General features: G+C 41.1%; 1 protein-coding gene across 2 annotated transcripts in view; it reads right to left on the bottom strand.

The window, feature by feature from the left end:
* Positions 1 to 1,438: 1,438 nt before the first annotated feature.
* Positions 1,439 to 17,573, bottom strand: part of SFXN1 (sideroflexin 1) — a 40,241-nt gene continuing 24,106 nt past the window's right edge. Inside the window, exons 7-12 of one of the 2 annotated variants that reach the window (XM_045900937.3) lie at positions 16,199 to 16,326; positions 14,393 to 14,442; positions 8,380 to 8,452; positions 7,451 to 7,500; positions 7,004 to 7,051; positions 1,439 to 3,078 (exon numbers count right to left, since the gene is read on the bottom strand). In XM_045900937.3, coding sequence (XP_045756893.1) covers positions 3,049 to 3,078; positions 7,004 to 7,051; positions 7,451 to 7,500; positions 8,380 to 8,452; positions 14,393 to 14,442; positions 16,199 to 16,326 — 379 coding nt within the window. In that variant the 3' untranslated portion in view covers positions 1,439 to 3,048. The remainder of the gene's footprint in view (positions 3,079 to 7,003; positions 7,052 to 7,450; positions 7,501 to 8,379; positions 8,453 to 14,392; positions 14,443 to 16,198; positions 16,327 to 17,573) is intronic. The other variant, XM_045900944.3, reaches the window with a different exon arrangement.

Raw genomic sequence — 17,573 nt, forward strand, 5'->3', positions numbered from 1 at the left:
CAAGTGTCTCTGTCTGAGCATTTTAATCTGTATTTTTAGTTAGGTTGGGGGTTATCTCTGGGGGAGTTGCTGGGGTTCTAAAATCTTACCATGAACAACTGATAAACTGGTATTCTGAATGCACAAGCAGTGTCTCTAGAACAAATAAATACACGCTGGGCAACCATTCACTGAGTTTACCAGGTGCCAGGCAATATGCCAACTGCTGTACAGAGATTGTCTGGCTCATCTTTATAATGATTCTATGAGGTACATTCAGTTATTTTCTCCAAAACCAAAGCAAACAAACAAAGCTGAAAGTTATGGAGAATGTCAGTCGCCTAAACACATATATTTTAAAAGTGGGTACAACCAAGATTCTACCAGCTCTGTCTGACTTCTAGACCCAAGCTCTTGAATATAGTTAACTCATTTTTAAGTGACGAACAGAGTTACGGTAGTAAAACAGATGCAGAGACAGGAACAAGAAGGTTAAAATGCTCAACCCTTTATTAAGTCTGGTCATAAGGCACTCCCCAATCTTGGGTTAATTGAGATTCTTCTCTGTGAACTATGTCAAAGGCTAGTTCCACATTAGAATCTGACAGACAATCTGAGAGCGAATTTACCTCCCCACCATGTGTAATGGTGTTCGTTATCAGCATCTAAAGCAGAATCACACTTCCCCCTGTGCTCATAATAGACATTCCTGGAATTACACTGTGTGGGGCTGGGAGGGGGCGTGTGCTCTGTGCATATGGTATTCACGAAGGTGGCAGCCTGGGAGCCAAGAACAGGAAAGAATTCCCTGCTGAAGGCATAATACAAACTATCATTCATTGGGAGTTACTGATGGTACCCAGATGTCAAGTCGGAATGAAAGGTACCATCAACTGTGACATAAAAACTGCATTGCTTTTTACATACAAATAAAAGAGAGAATTTATTTTCATTCTGAGTTTATTTAACATTTCATCCAGTTGAACTGAAATAATACATTGATTCCAACACTGGCGAGACACTGTGCTAATACTGAAATAAAAACTGCCAGTCAGTAAATACGCACAATCATAATTCTTTATAATGTTAATAGAAATATGAATAACTATTTACCATTATAAGCTCATTGCACTTCATGTGGGCTTTTCTCCAGAAAAGGTATTTCTAAGAAATCAGCAAAATTGCCAATCTTGGTTCATTTGTTCCTTTTTATAAACCACGATTAAACGATACAGTTAATATTTCTATATAAAAGCATCAAGAGTTGGAAGCTTCAATAAATAATGTTTAAAAAGACACATCTCCATGTTCATTATCCCTTCCTGGTGTGTATAAAGTTTAGTTCATCAATCTTCAAGCCAGTTGCTGATTAATTTCTCAGTGAAGGTTAAGATTCTGAGAAGGAGCTACCAGTGAACGGGGGTGGGGAGTGGGGAGGGTGGGGGTCAGAATACTGAGATTAGCTGGGGCAGGTTGTGGGGGGCTTCGGTTTCTCCTTAAAAGCACCCTTAAAAGCACCTCGTGGAGATCTGCCTTGAATTTCAGGCTCTTACCACTTTTTAAAGAGAAGCATCTATGGCAATAAAATACATCCAAGGACAGAATGTAATGGGGAAGCTATTTTGCCTCAAATGGTTTAAGACAGAAAATCTAAATGAGAAAATTCTGGTGGCACAAAGGAAGGCTCAGAGTGGCCCCAAGCTTCAGATCCATTAATCCTTTCAGAGAAAAGAGAAACACGGACACAAGGAACACCATTTTTTCTTTATGAGGAAATTCAGTCTGGTCACATTGTCTGGAAAAATCTGTCAAAACTAGCTTCTACATTTTTTTTTCACTTATAAGTCTCTGAATTACAATTGAACTGAGTGGCCTCACTCAACAGAACAACCACCTAGCATATGCCTTGAACATCTTCAGACTTGAAACATAATCTGCTACATTAAATACATGTGAAGCTACTACAGAGGATGTAAACAGTGGTCCATGGATTCCTTATTGTCAAGCAGGGTGGAATGAAGTATAGAATATTCAAGTACAATTCATTCAGTCACTGATTCACATACACATTATTTCTGTATCTTTCTGAAAGCCAAAGAGGTCTATGAGAATGACAAGAAAAGACATGTAGCTGAGCTGGAACTGTGCTCTCACTTCTAAAAAAAAAATCAAACAAACCAGATTCAACCCAGTCATACAGCATTGGTATTGAATATACTTCCAAAATTTGACATTTGTACATTTCAGTTATTTGATTATTTGATGTAAATAATTGAATATAAAGTCAACAAGTGGAAGGTAAGATTAACTTCATAGGAATGTAAAACAGAATAAATTTAAGAGTCAACTAAAGAAATCCACCAGCAATATGAATGCATACAGTTGTTGACAGCAGGGATGGCTCATCACATGTGTCTATTACTGTGACTTTTGGGAAGTAGACAGAAGAGCTTTTATCCTATAAATCCAAAAGACTCATCATCTACTTTGGGTTGCCCATTGCCCAAAGTGGAAGCAAATGTCCTTAATATTTACGAGTCATTTTTTATAGCTTAGCCTCAGAGCTTTTGTGTTTTCCCCAATCAGTGCTGAGTGATTTGAAACAAGAATGGGATAAAAACTCAATATTTCCAATAGATTTCCTTTTCACTCACTGATAATCAATACATATGTATTGAGCATATACTGAACATCTACTCTATGCCTAGCAGTGCTTTTTAAAACTCTGGGTGAGGGCTGGTATATTGTCTTTGAAAAACAATTACTATAAAAGCTAGAGGAAGGGTATTTCTGTAAATCATATCGTGATTCAAATGTAAGGGAGCCAACAGGTGTCAGGCGCCTGGCCCATACGAGGCGCTGGCTGTAAGTAGCAGCTTGACTCTAAAAGGCTAATGTGGGTCTTTAAAAGGTTTCTGTAACTGGGAGAACCCGGGTCGAACCGGCTTTTCCTCACCGGGTCTGCAGTAGACGGGATAAGCTGTAGAGTTTCTTCTGCTACTTTACAATCCCTTATTAAAGTATACACGTCGTAATTCAGGATGGGTCTCTTGGATCTTGGCTTGCAACTCAGCCTCCAAGCTTGTCACAGACATGGAACTAGGATAAGGGAGAAACGACACGATTATTACATGGGCAGAGTAGGGAACTAGAATCTGGACACACAGCAGAGAAGGGCCGTCCCTTCTCTGGGATGGCTCCCCGAATCATGACTGGTATTGTAAGACAGAGTCCTGTTTGAAAAATGCTTCCTGTGCTTTGAAAATGAATGCCCAGTTCCTTTTGGAAAATTAATTGTTGCTAATAATCAAAGAAATGCACCTTAAGAGCTCAAAAATTATTAAAAGTTTAAGAACTGTTCATGGCTGGGAAGAAGGCAAGCAACAAGACTCTCAGTCCCTGCTGGTATTGGGAAACAGTGTATAATAATGCCACTTCCCGGGGCGCCTGGGTGGCTCAGTTGGTGAAGCGACTGCCTTCAGCTCAGGTCATGATCCTGGAGTCCCGGGATCGAGTCCCGCATCGGGCTCCCTGCTCGGCGGGGAGTCTGCTTCTCCCTCTCCCGCTCCCCCGTCTTGTGCTCTCTCTCTCTCTCAAATAAATAAAGAAAATCTTTAAAAAAAATAATAATAATAATGCCACTTCCCCAAGGAAAACAATATAAATGTTCACCATTAATAAAAAAGACATATGTACTTAGTGGAATTTTTAACATTAAAAACTCACTTGCATTAATATGCTTTTCTCCACTGTATTAAGAATACATGCTTCTTGCAAACGTTTTAGAAAACACTGAACTGTACAAGAAAAAAACCATCACTCACAGTCACACACCACTGAGCGATGACTTGTTAGTCTTTGCTTTATGCGTTTAAAAAAAGTACTTGAATGTATTAAAGCTTGTTTTTTTGTTACAAATGCATACTTACTATATAAAAGTATGAAGAAAAATTGTCCATAATGCTTACTACCAGAAAACCTGGTAATATTTCAATATGTAATCTTTTAAAAAAATTGTTCTATAATATAGTTGAGATATGGGAAAACATGAGATTAAAAAAAAGACAGGGGCGCCTGGGTGGCTCAGTTGGTTAAGCGACTGCCTTCGGCTCAGGTCATGATCCTGGAGTCCCTGGATCGAGTCCCGCATCGAGTCCCGCATCGGGCTCCCTGCTCGGCAGGGAGTCTGCTTCTCCCTCTGACCCTCCCCCCTCTCATGTGCTCTCTCTCATTCTCTCTCTCTCAAATAAATAAATAAAATCTTTAAAAAAAAAAAAGACAGGATATAGATACCTAAACATATGTAAGAAAATAAAAGAAATATTGTGAATATAGGAAAGAAAGTACCTACGTGGTTATGTTCTACACAGTGGGACGTAGGGTAGTCTTAAAATGACGCCATGATAATGATAATGGTTATGACTTATTGATCATTTGTTGGACCAGATATTCTGCTTTTTCATCCTTATAAGAACCCTGAAAGTCAGGTATTATCCTAATTTTACAGATAAGGAAACTGGAGGGATACTTGAGATTCAAAGCCACGCTCCTAACCAACACGCTATACGGTCTCTTGGTCTTGTTTTTCCATTGATCTAGAAGTACTCATAATTACTCTTAATATATTATAAAGGCCAACTCCGATTTTGGAATTAAAGTTATTCAAACCTTCCTGGATGGTGGGGAGACTCTTTTTTTTTAATCTTCTGGAAGAGTTTGTTTAAAACTGGAGTAATCTGTTTCTTGACAGTTGAGTAAACTCCACCTGTAAAACCACCTAGTTCTTGTGTTTATTTTGTATGAAGAAGTTTAAATAAAACTTCAACTTCCTTAATGACGATATGCCAATTCAGACTAATTTTTCAGCATTGTTAATATTTTTCCAGGAATTTGTCCATTTGCCTGTTTTCAAACCTACTGGCATAATGATGTTGATAATACTTGTAGCAATATTTGTAGTTACACCTTCTCTTCATTCATAGTATTATTTGTTCCTTTTGTTGTGATTGACATCATGATGATTTTGTTACTATTTGTTACCATTTTGTTACTATTTTCAAGAACCAACTTTTGACTTCCTGGATCCTCCTCTATTTCTTACATCCTTCCTTTCTCTTTCCTTGCAGTTTATTCTTTTTGTTCCTGTTGGACCTTTAGTGCTTGGTTTTCAGCCATTCTTCCTTTCTAATATATACATTTAAAGCTATAAATTTCTCTCAAAGCAACACTTTTGCTGCTTCCCACAAATTCTGATAAGGAGCATTTTCATTATTTCTCAGGTGTGCAGGAGAATGGATGATTGTGTCATATTTATACAATGGACTATTATACAGCAGTAAACAGTGAATGAATTTAGCTACATGCAATAATGTGGATGACTCTTAGCTACATGATATTGAATAAAAAAGAACGAGTAGCAGAAGACTATATATAGTATGACACCCTTGCCTAAAAAGTTCCCAAAGAGGCAAAACTAAACAACATCGGGAATATATATATATGCACTATATATATATATACACATATATATATAATAAAGATTTTTAAATGTAATTGTATTATAAATATGAAATGCAGCATAATGGTTAAATCTGCAGGAGGGAGGGGTATGGGCTGGGAAGAACCTATAAAAACATATAACTTATTGGTAATATTTTTATTTATGAGTGGGCAGTGGATTCATGGATGTTCATTATATCATTAAAGTAAACAAAATAGGGTCATGCTTGGATCAATGAGCGTAGTGTGTAATGAACCAAGGAATATCAGTAATCCTATTCTATCCAACTGATGAGTAAGAATCAAAAAGAAAAATAAACAAATGTATAAGCAAAAAAACCAGAAATAAGCTTCATTTAAACCAAGGCCTATGTAGGAAGCTCCTTTATGGGTTTTCAAATCCTTTAATCTCAAAATGATAACAGCTACCTTTATTAAGGGCTTATCTTGTTATTAGGTATTCTCCTCAGCATTTCACATACACTATTTCTAAGTCACTGAGTACAAGGTCAACTGCTGGACATTGGAATAAACTTTTCTTATGTTGAGTCCTGAGCTTCTGGGGTTTGAAAAGTAAATAGGTGTAATTACCCCTCTTTGGATTTGAGGAAATGCATCTGTAGTGGGCTTAGAGAATAAATTCTGAAGGTCCTGCCCCCTCCCAGGGGGCATGGCTCTAGGCATCAAGGTGATTTCGAGGCTCCTTTTCCTTGGGATTTAATGCCCGATTTAAGACCAGTAGGAGTCAAAGATGGATGTGAAAGAGCAGATAAAGGTGGAGTGCTTTATCAGGTGGCGTGGACCTGATAAAGTTAGTTCCAGTACCCCTCATTGTCCTTTGAAAGCCTCGGGCATGAAAGACCCTATGTCTGGGGCCTATTGGCGCATGGGGGTATTACAAAGGCAGGAGCCTGGTAACCCTTAGACAAAGGCCAAACAACAAAATGCTGCTCTCTGTGCTTTCACGTCAGATCAGCAAGAGGCTGAAGACCTAGATTTATCCCATGCTGATTTATGCCCATCAATCCAGTTCTTACATCAAAGGCGGGATTTAAGGGTAGCTTGTGATGAAAGTACACAATAAGGATTTTAAGGCAAGGAACTAAATAGGAAGAGGGGCAGCAAATAAACCAACCATCGAGGCAAAGTGCATATAACCGCTGTCCCTGGGGCGGACCTTAAATTCGAACATGTCTGTGTTGTAGCTGCATTGGCCAATGGATTGGATGAGAAGAAGCCGTATCTAAATTTTTTACAAAAGCAAATTTGTACCAGAGTTAACCTGACTCTTACAAACGAATAAAGCATTTTCAAATGTAATGGTAGAGCGGGATAAAGAGAGTTCTGAAATTAAACAGATGTGTGTTTGACTTCTGCCTCTATCTCTTCCTTTTAGAGACTCGGCTTCATTAATCTTTTTGAATCTCAACTTCCCTTCAAGTGAAACAGAATAACAGCACCTGTGTCTTCAACTGGTTTTTAGGATTAAAGCTCGTGATCATTCCGAAGAATAGCAAATACATACCTTTTCTGAGGAAATAGAGCACAACACAGAGGTGTAGCAAATACCAAACTAAAAAAAAAAAAAAAAAAAAAAGACAAATCAGAGCATTTTCAAATGGATGCCTTTCAGATTCTTCTTCTATTTTACTTTTATAACAATCCCCTTTCTTTCGAGCATCGTATTTCCTTATAAAGTATGTCCTGTTTGTATAATTTTATTACCAAGGACTGTCAAGATAATTTCAACAAAAAACATTAGAGAGATATCAGGAGTTTAAAAAAAGAATCATGCAAATAGTCCCAAACATTGTAGGTTTCTCTTTACTTCTATCTAATTTTGGGGACCATAAGTTCCAGATGTTCTGGGATGGTCTCACTTTCAAAACTTGTGTCCCATTCCTTCACCTTTCATATGCTGTGTATTTACCTTTAAAGAAGAAATTAATTATAAAAAATTAATTCCACTCACCAAAAGCCAACTAATCCAACTTGAATAGGTGCGCTCATCCATGGGAACCTCTGTATTGAGAGAGAAATTATTTTGAATACTTTTCATACAGAGACAATTTCTTCTGCTGATTAATAGGGAGGAAATTCTCCAGGTTACAAGATCCGGATTAGTGAAATTTGGGGTAACACTGCAACAAGCATGTTAGTCCTGACTTTCTGTAGCCTCCCTGATCGGTCAATGACTGCACATGCAAAGATCAAGTGGCTTCTCAGTTTTTTCTCTTGCACATATCGTCTGAGAGATGCCTGGCTCTGAACACGTGGAGGAATCATTACCTCCTACGGGGGCAGGTAGTACAGACTGGTGCGCAGGTTGGAAGACAGCCAAACCTGTACTCAACTCTCTGCCCTGCCGCCTGGTTCCCGACTGTGGGGACAGGGCAGGCAGAACCCAACCTCTCCAAGCTTTGGTTTCCTTCGCTGCAAAATGAGGATCGCCAACAGTTGCCTAAAAGTGTGTGGGAGATGTGGCAGGTAACATTCGTAAAGCACCCAGGACGGTGCCCAGAGCGTAGCAGAAACCCAGCAAACATTTCCCTCCTCCCCTGCAGCTTCCCTTTCTTGCTTTTAGTTGCTGTCAATATGGTTAAAACTACTGCTGGCACAGAAAATTTTTGCCTGTCACTTTTTTTTTTTTTTTCATGGAAGTGAATGAGTTGGTTGGTCTTGTGGAGAATAAGCACTGTTAGATTTTTAGTTTTCAAAAAGGAGTGGTACCAAAACATGTGATACAGAGAACGATGGGATAGATGGTTCTAGAAACAAGGCCCCTGAAACAGCGGCAGCTGAGTTGTGAACTGGTTGTTATGAAATCGGCCAACTTAGTGCAGAGTCAACACAGGCTGTTAAAAGATCATGATCCCAAAGAAGCTTGCATGAGAGGCGTACCCTGGTCCCCGAGAAGACTCCTCTGGCGAAAAGGTACGTCACGCAGGTTAACTTGAGGGGAGAGAGGCAAGTACTAGAGAGGAAGGGAGAAATGTCATCAAGAGGGGACAGGCCCACCCCTCAAAGGACAGCAGGAAAAGGACATATTGTATCTTGGGTAACTGGCCCTGTATGATGATATGGATTTTCATAAGGAGATGTACATCCTCGCCCCAGCATTTCCCAGGTGTGACATCTGCACTGGGTGATGGGAAGGCAGACTAAGTACTGAAGGAGATTTTGTGGAGGATGAACTTGAGCCCCTGAGAGTGGCCTTCTGATTTCAAGTGGGCTCTTGTCTGAAGCAAACGGGGCTAACCTGTTATCTCAGGGAACAGCTGCAGGTAATCTCAAAGAAGGCTCTGAGTAATGACAAGGATCCTGGAGAATTCTGACTTAACCCAACCTGGATGTCATCCCAGAGTCTCCCGACTCCTCTCCAGCACACCATTCACTTGATTCACCCCTACTTCTTAAATAGCACTCAGCCTGAGACTCAATTAGTGAGCGGTGGATGTCTGGTCTTCCCCTACATACTCACACATTAAAATCGTGCAAACAGAGGATACTGTAAATAAAAGTTTCAATGAATTAAAGAGAGTAATCGTAAGTGTAAAAAATATATATTTAAGAGGTAAAAGGTCAAAAAGTAATATGACCCTAAAGTCTTCCTTCCCCCAGGACCTTTTTTCTAATAGCTTTGCTGACATACAGTAAACTGCAAGTATTTGCAGTTTTTATACATGTATTCAGCCGTGAAGCCATCCCCATGATCAAGGTCATGAACATATCCGTCACCCGTAATGCTTTCCTTGTTCCTTGTGCCCTTGGCAATTCCTCTCTCTCTCCTAAACCCTGCACCCATTCCCTGGCAACCTCTGATCTCCTTTTTGCCACAATATATCAGTTTATATTTTCTAGAATTTTATGTATGGTATCTATTTTTTGTGTAATTGTTTTGAGATTAATTCGGGTGGTTGCATGTATCAGTAGTCCATTACTCTTCCTTGCTGAGTGAGGTATTCCACTGCATGGATACAGCACAATTTGGTAATCTATCCTCCTGCTGATGAACATTTGGGTTGTTGCCAGTTTTTGGCTATTGCAAATGAAGCTGCTGTGAACCATTCGTCTTTTATGGACATATGCTTTCATTTCTCCTAGGTAAATACCTAGGGGTGGAATGGCTAGATCAGATGGTAAGCATCTATTTCACTTTTTAAGAAACTACCAAACTATTTTCCAAAGTGGTTGTACCATTTTTCATTCCCACCAGCAAGACATGAGAGTTCCAGTTCCTCCGCATCCTCACCAACACATGCTATGGTCAGTCCTTTTGGTTTTAGCCATTCCTGTAGATGTTTAGTGGTGGCTCATGTAGTTTTAATGTGAATTTCCCCAGTAAATAAAGATACCGAGCATCTTTTCATGTGCTTATCTGATACAGATATGTGTTTAGTGAAACGTCCATTCAAACCTTCTGCCCATTTTTAAAATTGGGTTGTTTTCTTAAATGAGTATTGAGTGATTTAGATCTTCTGGATATAACTCTATTATCAGATACAAGCTTTGTATAGATTTTCTTCCAGTCTATTTATCTTTTCATCTTTTATAGTTTTCAAAAAACAGAATTTTACCATTTTGATGAAGTCCAATTTATCACTTTTTCTTTTATGGACTGCCTTTGGTGTTGTGTCTAAGAAATCTTGGCCTAACTCTTGATCTCAAAGATGATCTATTATATTTTTTGGCTAGAAGTTTTACAGTTGTTCATTTTTACATTTAGAGTCTACGAACCATGGGGATTAATTTTTACATATGATATAGTCAATTCCCTATACATGGTCCACATGCCAGGCAACCTGATCATCCACAAGTCTCCCAATAAGCCATGCTGTGTGACCTCTCTGAGCTTCTGCAAAGCATGTACCCTTGAGCTGTCCCTTTCAAGACTCTGCCACCCCCTGTAGTTGAGGGAGACACCTTCTCTATTCCCTCTGTGCTATAACCACCAAGTATTAGAACCACTGCCCTGTGCCTCTTCCCATCACTGTGCTATATGGTCCCTGCGAGCAGGGCTCAAGCCCTGTTTCTATGACTCGAGCACCTAGCACGTTGCTTGGCACGTAACAGGCACTCAGCAAAGGGCAGGTGAGTCAATAAATAAATGAGTGAATGGATAAATAAAGGCAACACTCACATTTAATTAACAGAAAGTCCTGAAAAATCTACAGAGTAGACAGAGCAGTCCACCTTTATTAAAGGGAATATGGAAGAAGTAGAACTTAAGGAATGAGGAACTATTATCTGACCCAAACCATATATTAACTTGACTTATTCCCAATGAAAGTGCCAGCAAGGTAAAGAGACCACAGGAGTTATTCTTCAAGAAAACATTCTTCAAAGGGCCAGATTTTCAGCAGTGAGCTTTCTGGTTTATTGCAAAGATTTCTGGGAGTCACATGCCCACTGCTGACGCTTTTTTTCCAGCACCCCACTTGGGGAAAGATAGGGGGAGGGACGAATCACACTGAATGCTCCCCAAGCTCATAAAAAGCCAAGAAGGTTCAATTTGTTTCATGCTTGCAGAGGAGTTTGGTCATGTCCAAGGCCCAGATAAGTACACCCTTACAGAGGGGCACAGCCAGCCACTGGGGCTGTGGGAACAAGCAGGGGGCCAAGTGAGGCAGACACCACCCATGTGGACGTCATGAGCTGCTGTAGAAATTATCTCAGGAGCCTCTGTAGAAGGGGCATGGTAAAGCCTGCCTTTCCTGATGCATGTGAAAGTGCTCTGAAGATGGAAATATATGGATAGTAATACAAGCCACCTCTGCCTATGTTTTAGCAATAGCTAGACTATCAGTTAAGTCCTACGGAACTCTCTACGTGGGCAAAATGCAGTATTGCAGGGTAAGGCCACGCTGCACTTGGGGAGTGGTATGTGTGTACGAATAGCTCAACAACAGTCCGCCATTCCTTTTTCAAAGCAACATCCTCCACTGAGGTCTGCAGCAGGACAGCTACAACCAGACCCCCTATGGGTGGCGGGACGCTGGGACTGAGTGTCAGCCACTCTGACCACCACTCCCGACCTTGCCATGGGGCTTCTGAGGCCAGTGGCTCTCCCAGCTCCCGGTGAGGCCCTTCACTGTTGGAGAGTGGGGCAGACAGAGGGCTGCTTCATCAAGGACAGGTGAGGTGGCACATCTCCAAGTTATCACTAACGTATACGGTATCAAGCAAAGCTAAAAACCGTATACTGAGGTGGGGGAGGAAAACACAATATGCCTTCATTCATTAATGTGAAAAGCCCACAACAGAGTGACAATGGGGAGCTAACTGCTTGTATCATTTGCTGGGTCCTTCACGTAGAAAATGTTATTAGGCTGTATCTGCAGCAATTTCCATCTGTCAGAGCAAGAAAATGATGCGAGATGCCCAACTGGGTCTTCTGTCCAGTGTCTGTCACTCGGAGATCAGAGTAACTCCGGCAACTTTTCCGACAATGCTGAGACCCCAGGAGCACCAATGGACACCTGCACTAGGAGAAGAATGTACCAACCTCATTTCGTGTTTTCCCCAGTAACCTAACTTTTCAGCATTAATGGAGCTTCAAATGCAGACTTTCTCATAGAATTTCTGGAATCCCCAGCCATGATCAGGACACATGTTAGCAGCCAGAGTATGCCCAATACCCGCAGGCCAGAGCCGGACTGCAGAATAAAGTACCACCCGCAGGGGCAGGTGGCAAGATTCAGAGCCTCCAATCCAGAAACAGGCTGCGGAGACCCTTCTGCTAAAGAGGTGTTGGGTGGCATTCGAGAGGCAGAGAGAAAAGACTGGGTAGGCCTCAGCAATGGGGATGCTGCCACCGAGAGTGGCCTCCCATCTGCTTTCACGGTTACCTGCAGATTCAGGACAATCATAAGCTTGTTGCACTGTTGGTGAATGAGTCACACTTAGTACTCCTCTCTTGCAAAGCTGTCACTTTTATGTCAGACAAACTCACATCAGATGACAATTTCCAAGCCTTGTAACTGACCTAGACATCTGGTCTTGCTTTAAAAGCCCGAATTTTGCTTCAATTCAACCCGGGGGGTGGGGGGTTAGGTTTATTTTGATCCTCCATTGCTCCTGAAGTTGGCATGCCATTACCTTAGGAGCTAACAACCAGGTAAGTCAACAGCTTGCCTGGGTCAATACATGCCCTCGCTGAACTACTAGAATCCTAATCCTAATGGCTTCCCAGATTAAGAGCTGGTAGAGAAGAACGCAGGGCATCAAGTCAATGTCTGCAAAGTTATGGATGTACTGGATGGGCCACTTCCTAGTAGTATCCTGGAGAGTGATACTGACAAACCCCATTTAAATTAACTTAATGCGTTTCTTCCTCCAAAGCCTGAATCACTTCCCATAAGTAAAGCAGGGATGGACAGAGGAAAGAGCACTAATTTTTTTCAGATTACCTGAAAATCACGGAGATGTCAAAGCTGATGAATTTCAAATGTGTATACAATTTGGTAGTTTTAGGATATAGTTAATGTTCCAGTACATAAACTAATCCATTAGCAGCTTTTAAGAGTTAATCCTTTTCTAAGTTTTGCACCAGAAAGAGATCTGGGCAAAACTTTGTCATTAATTCTCAAAAGAAGAGCTTAGTGAAGTAGGTAAAATGTCGGATGAGTCCACGATGACATTTTGGTCTATAGCAATAGCTTTACTGCTTCCATATATATAACTGTTTTGTATTTTGGGAATGTTCAGTAGCTACAGAGCCACGACAACATGACTGCACAAATCACACCGACGTGTAAGATTGCTAGAGGAGGATGCGCAGGGAATAGAATTCTTCCATGTGCCCAAAGCACCCAAGAAAGAATATGAGAGAAGGTGCTGCAGAGAGGGGCCCCTTTCCCTAACATGGGGTTGGGGCACTGACAGGTGACAACCTGGCTACATGGGTCAAACGAAGCACTCAACATTACTGTTTCCTCATAGCAGACTTTTCCGGCTTACTTCTCGAAGAACATTCTTATATTGAAAGTGTTTATGAGGTGTTCGCTTAGTGTTGACTACAGCTTTCCTTCTGGGGCACATGGGGAGTATACGGGTCAGTGAACACACCTGTCGCACATTTAGAATAGTCCTAAGCGATGAAATCATTCAGGAAGTGCTTGGCTTGTGAACTATGTCCTTTTTTAAAGCTTTATCTTGTTCCCTCGATGTTACAGTTCTGTTTCTAAGACCCAAAACAATTCAGCCAGGAGAGCTGTGGTCTTCCCCACAACATACCTGCTCCTCCAGCGAGGAGTGTGGCTCCTTTCTCTTGGCAGATCTAACAATGCCACTTTCCAAACCGCATGAGCCAAGTGAGTCACCCTATTCTACCATATCCCACTTGTGAAAGAACTGGAAAATGAGGGTGACGCATGAACACTATTGCTTTACAGCGGGAAGCTACAAAAAGCAATGTAGAAGCATTGAGAGTCCTTGGTCACAATGTGACCTTGAAGGGAGGTGGCTGATAAAATTAATGAATTACTAGACATGATCAGCAAAGAAAAATACACCGGGCACTATATTCAGGGTCCTACAAAGCTACTACTCCAAACTCTTTTCATTTCTGATAGTATGTGTAGTGACTTATGAACACATCATTCCAAATTCACACTATCTCTTCATTATCACCTAGCTAGGCATCCAAGTGATGACTAAGATAAGCTGTAACTGAGTATAACCTCTCAAGAGGAATGGGCAGCCACCTTCATTTACAACAGCTTTCTCAAATATCTGAGATCAGAAGTAAATCAGTAAGTAGATCAGAAACATCTTTTTATTTAACTTAAGTGCCCAAGTGCCAATGGCCTTCAAATTCTTTACTCACTGGGTAGGAAATATTCGGTATTGTTTGAAGTCTGAAAAGGAACTGAAAGGATTGAGACAAAGATTAACAGAACTGGGGCTTGCTTACCTTTAGGAAGGCTTTCTTCTCCAAAGTGTTCATGATAAATGGAGGGATAGCTACAAGTAAAGATACATCCATTTAAATCTTTCTTTAATATTTATTTTCAGCTCACATCTTTTTTAACGATTTTACAAAAGGCTTATGTCACTTTTAGGCTATTTTCACAATGGCAGAGCGAAATTACTTGCAATAATTCTTTGAAATACTTTAGCATTTAAAAAAATTAAAAACAATGTAATGCTCATTACCAGCCAGAAAATTTTATAATCTGGGAGAGAACTTTACATTTAACTTTAAATATGTAACAGTACAAATATCAGGAACTTTCCCCTTCTGTGCTAATTAAACAAATGCAATCTCCCCCAGGCATCCATCCCACGTGGAGTCCAGTAGAAAGATTCTGCCTCAAGAAAAAGATTCCTGCCTTGAGGAAGAAAAGTTACCTAACTTCTCTGAGCCTCAGTCTTCTGTTTTCCTCATCGATAAAATGGGGAGAATTCTATCAAACTGGCTGTGAGACGGTTGGAGACAATAATGGACATAACTCCTCGGGTAGTGGTAGTTCATTTATTATTTACTCACAGTTTCTATCAGACTGAACTGTCACATCAACCACTTCCATATGGCAATTACCTCTATAGATTCCACTGGGACAGAAAGGTTGTGTTTCTTCTCTGGGGACTAAATAATGTTTAAAATAACCAAGCCTCTAAAAGTAGATCCATTGGGCTGGCTGAGCTCCAAAGGGGAACCTCAGATTTCAAAATGAGAAAGAACAAAACCCAAATCAAAAGCAAATGCAGGGTAGAGGTTGGAGTTGCAAGCCTGCTGTCGGCAGATGTGGAAGTCGGGCGTGGTGGGCGTGTTGGCGCCAGACCCTGGGGACCCCCGTCTGTGTCTGATTGCCACAGTGCACCCACCCCCACAGCGTGCACCGCTGTCTCATGAGGACGCCAAGGGGTTTCTTTGTTCAATCAATTAACGGTGGTTAAATCGGATAATCCGAATAATCTGGGATTATAGCTGACACCACTATAATGTCCCTACTCCTACTTGTGCGCTGATGAGATTCACAATGACAAAAGGAACCTAAAGACAACAAAAGATACTAGCAGGACAACCTGACAACAACTGATTAAGTGTGCTCCTTTTGAGAGCTTGGTTAATAGTCAAGTGCTTTCTGCATTCAGCTTAGATGATGAAATTAATCCTACTAATTTCAAATTTTTTCTGTAATGAGCACTAGACTTCCCGGGCCCTCTGTTTCCTGAGTAAGTCTGAGAATCTTCTCTCGGCCTTTGGTCTGAGGGTGGCTCTAGGAAGCCCTAGGAGTGGGTTACATACAATGCAGATTTTTGACTGTGGGTCATGTCGACTCCAAGCCCTAAGGACAAAACTGAGTAGAAGCTTGGCATACATCCTAATAGCTGCTCTAACCAACCCAACCTGGTTTGTATTCCAAGGGTTTCTAATCGATACAAATAAATCTTCAGTAGAAATTATTCTGATTCAAGAACTTTGAGAAATTTCTTCTCCAGATGTACGAAAATCCAATTCTTTGCCTTCAAGTTCTCATCGCCCATACTGTGGCCGCCCTGGTCCAAACCAGCCCCATCACTGACCTGCTGTAGTGTGCCAGCCTCCTGGCCAGTCTCCAACCATCACTCTTGGCCCTCTTCACTCTGCTCCTGACACGGCCCCCGCTATCATGCTGCTAAAGCCCAAGGATTACACCACTCCCCTGCTTAAGTGGCGCTGTGGCTTCCCGCCCCTCAGACTACAGCCAGGGCTCGGTGACCAAGAGCTACTAACCCATGCCCGGGGCTGCCATGAGAATCCGAGAGACAACTACTTGTGTGATGGCTTGTTTTGCAGCATTGGCCGACTCGCCCAAGCGGTTCCCATTCTCATCTGTGACAGGAATGCCGACTTTGAGTTCCCTGCCGAGCAAAACACAGGCAAAGAAGTTCACAGATACCTTCATGAAACGGCTGGAAACAGCACTGTGCTACGGAAGACCAAGTCCCTACTGAATCCAAATACCCGCTTGAGTGTCAGTTTTGGCACTAACAGGTCTATTTTTATTTTTTAAAGATTTTATTTATTTATTTGAGAGAGAGAGAGAGCAAGCAGTGGGGAGGGGCAGAGGGCGAGAGAGGAGCAGGCTCCCCACTGAGCAGGGAGCCCGACATGGGACCCGATCCCAGGACCTTGGGATCATGACCTGAGCCGAAGGCAGATGGTTAACCGACTGAGCCACCCAGGCGCCCCTAACAGGTCTATTTTTAAATACCACGAACAAGTCTAATCCTTGTGTGGTAGGCACAAAAGTAAAGTAACACGGGGAGCCTCGGCTGAGCATCCGACTCTTGATTTCAGCTCAGGTGGTGATCTCAGGGTTGTGGGATCAAGTGCAGAGTCTGCTGGAGATTCTTTCTCCCTCTCCTTTTGCCCCTCCCCCTGCTCACTCTCAATCTTTCTCTCAAATAAATAAATAAAATCTTTTTTAAAAAAGGAAAATAACACTAGTAAACTCCATGAAAAAAAGTGCTGCATTTTTTAACAATAATATAATTCAAAGGGTGAATATGCTAACTTAAAGATAAGGCTAATTTCTATGCTCACATGCAAATCTGAGCAACTTCCCAAATGAAAGACACATATAATACATGGCATTACTAAGTAAATTAACTATACTGCCCCAGGAATCACTAGTATATGGCACCACTGGATAGTTAACGCCAGTTACTAACACTAAAATTTGATTAACACTTGATCTTAGCCAAAAGGCCGAGAAGCGATTACTAACACTAAAATTAAAGCTCCTATTGTTACCCTGTTTTTTGTTATCCATTCCAAAATGCTTTTTCTTGTTCTTTCTTCTCTTTTAATTTCTGTCAGTTCTATAAAATACTTCCAAAAATGTACATTAATATTTTAAACCCAGTAAGACAGTTCTGGGGTGGTGGGGGTACCTATTTTAGAGAATAAACTTTCTGTGCATAGACCTTCTTTGCCTAGTGCTACAACAACTAAATGTTAGTTTGAGATATATGTTTTAAACTTTTTATTACACAGAAGTAGAAAGAGTATTCTAACCCCCCACATACTCATCAGCCTACTTCAATAATTAGCAACTCATGGCTAAGCTTGTTTCATTAATGGACCCATCCCTGTGCCCACACCA

Source organism: Mirounga angustirostris, unplaced genomic scaffold (genome assembly GCF_029215605.1).
Source record: "Mirounga angustirostris isolate CCGP_5_RB_7025 unplaced genomic scaffold, mMirAng1.0.hap1 SCAF_7, whole genome shotgun sequence".
NCBI classification, from domain to species: Eukaryota; Metazoa; Chordata; class Mammalia; order Carnivora; family Phocidae; genus Mirounga; species Mirounga angustirostris.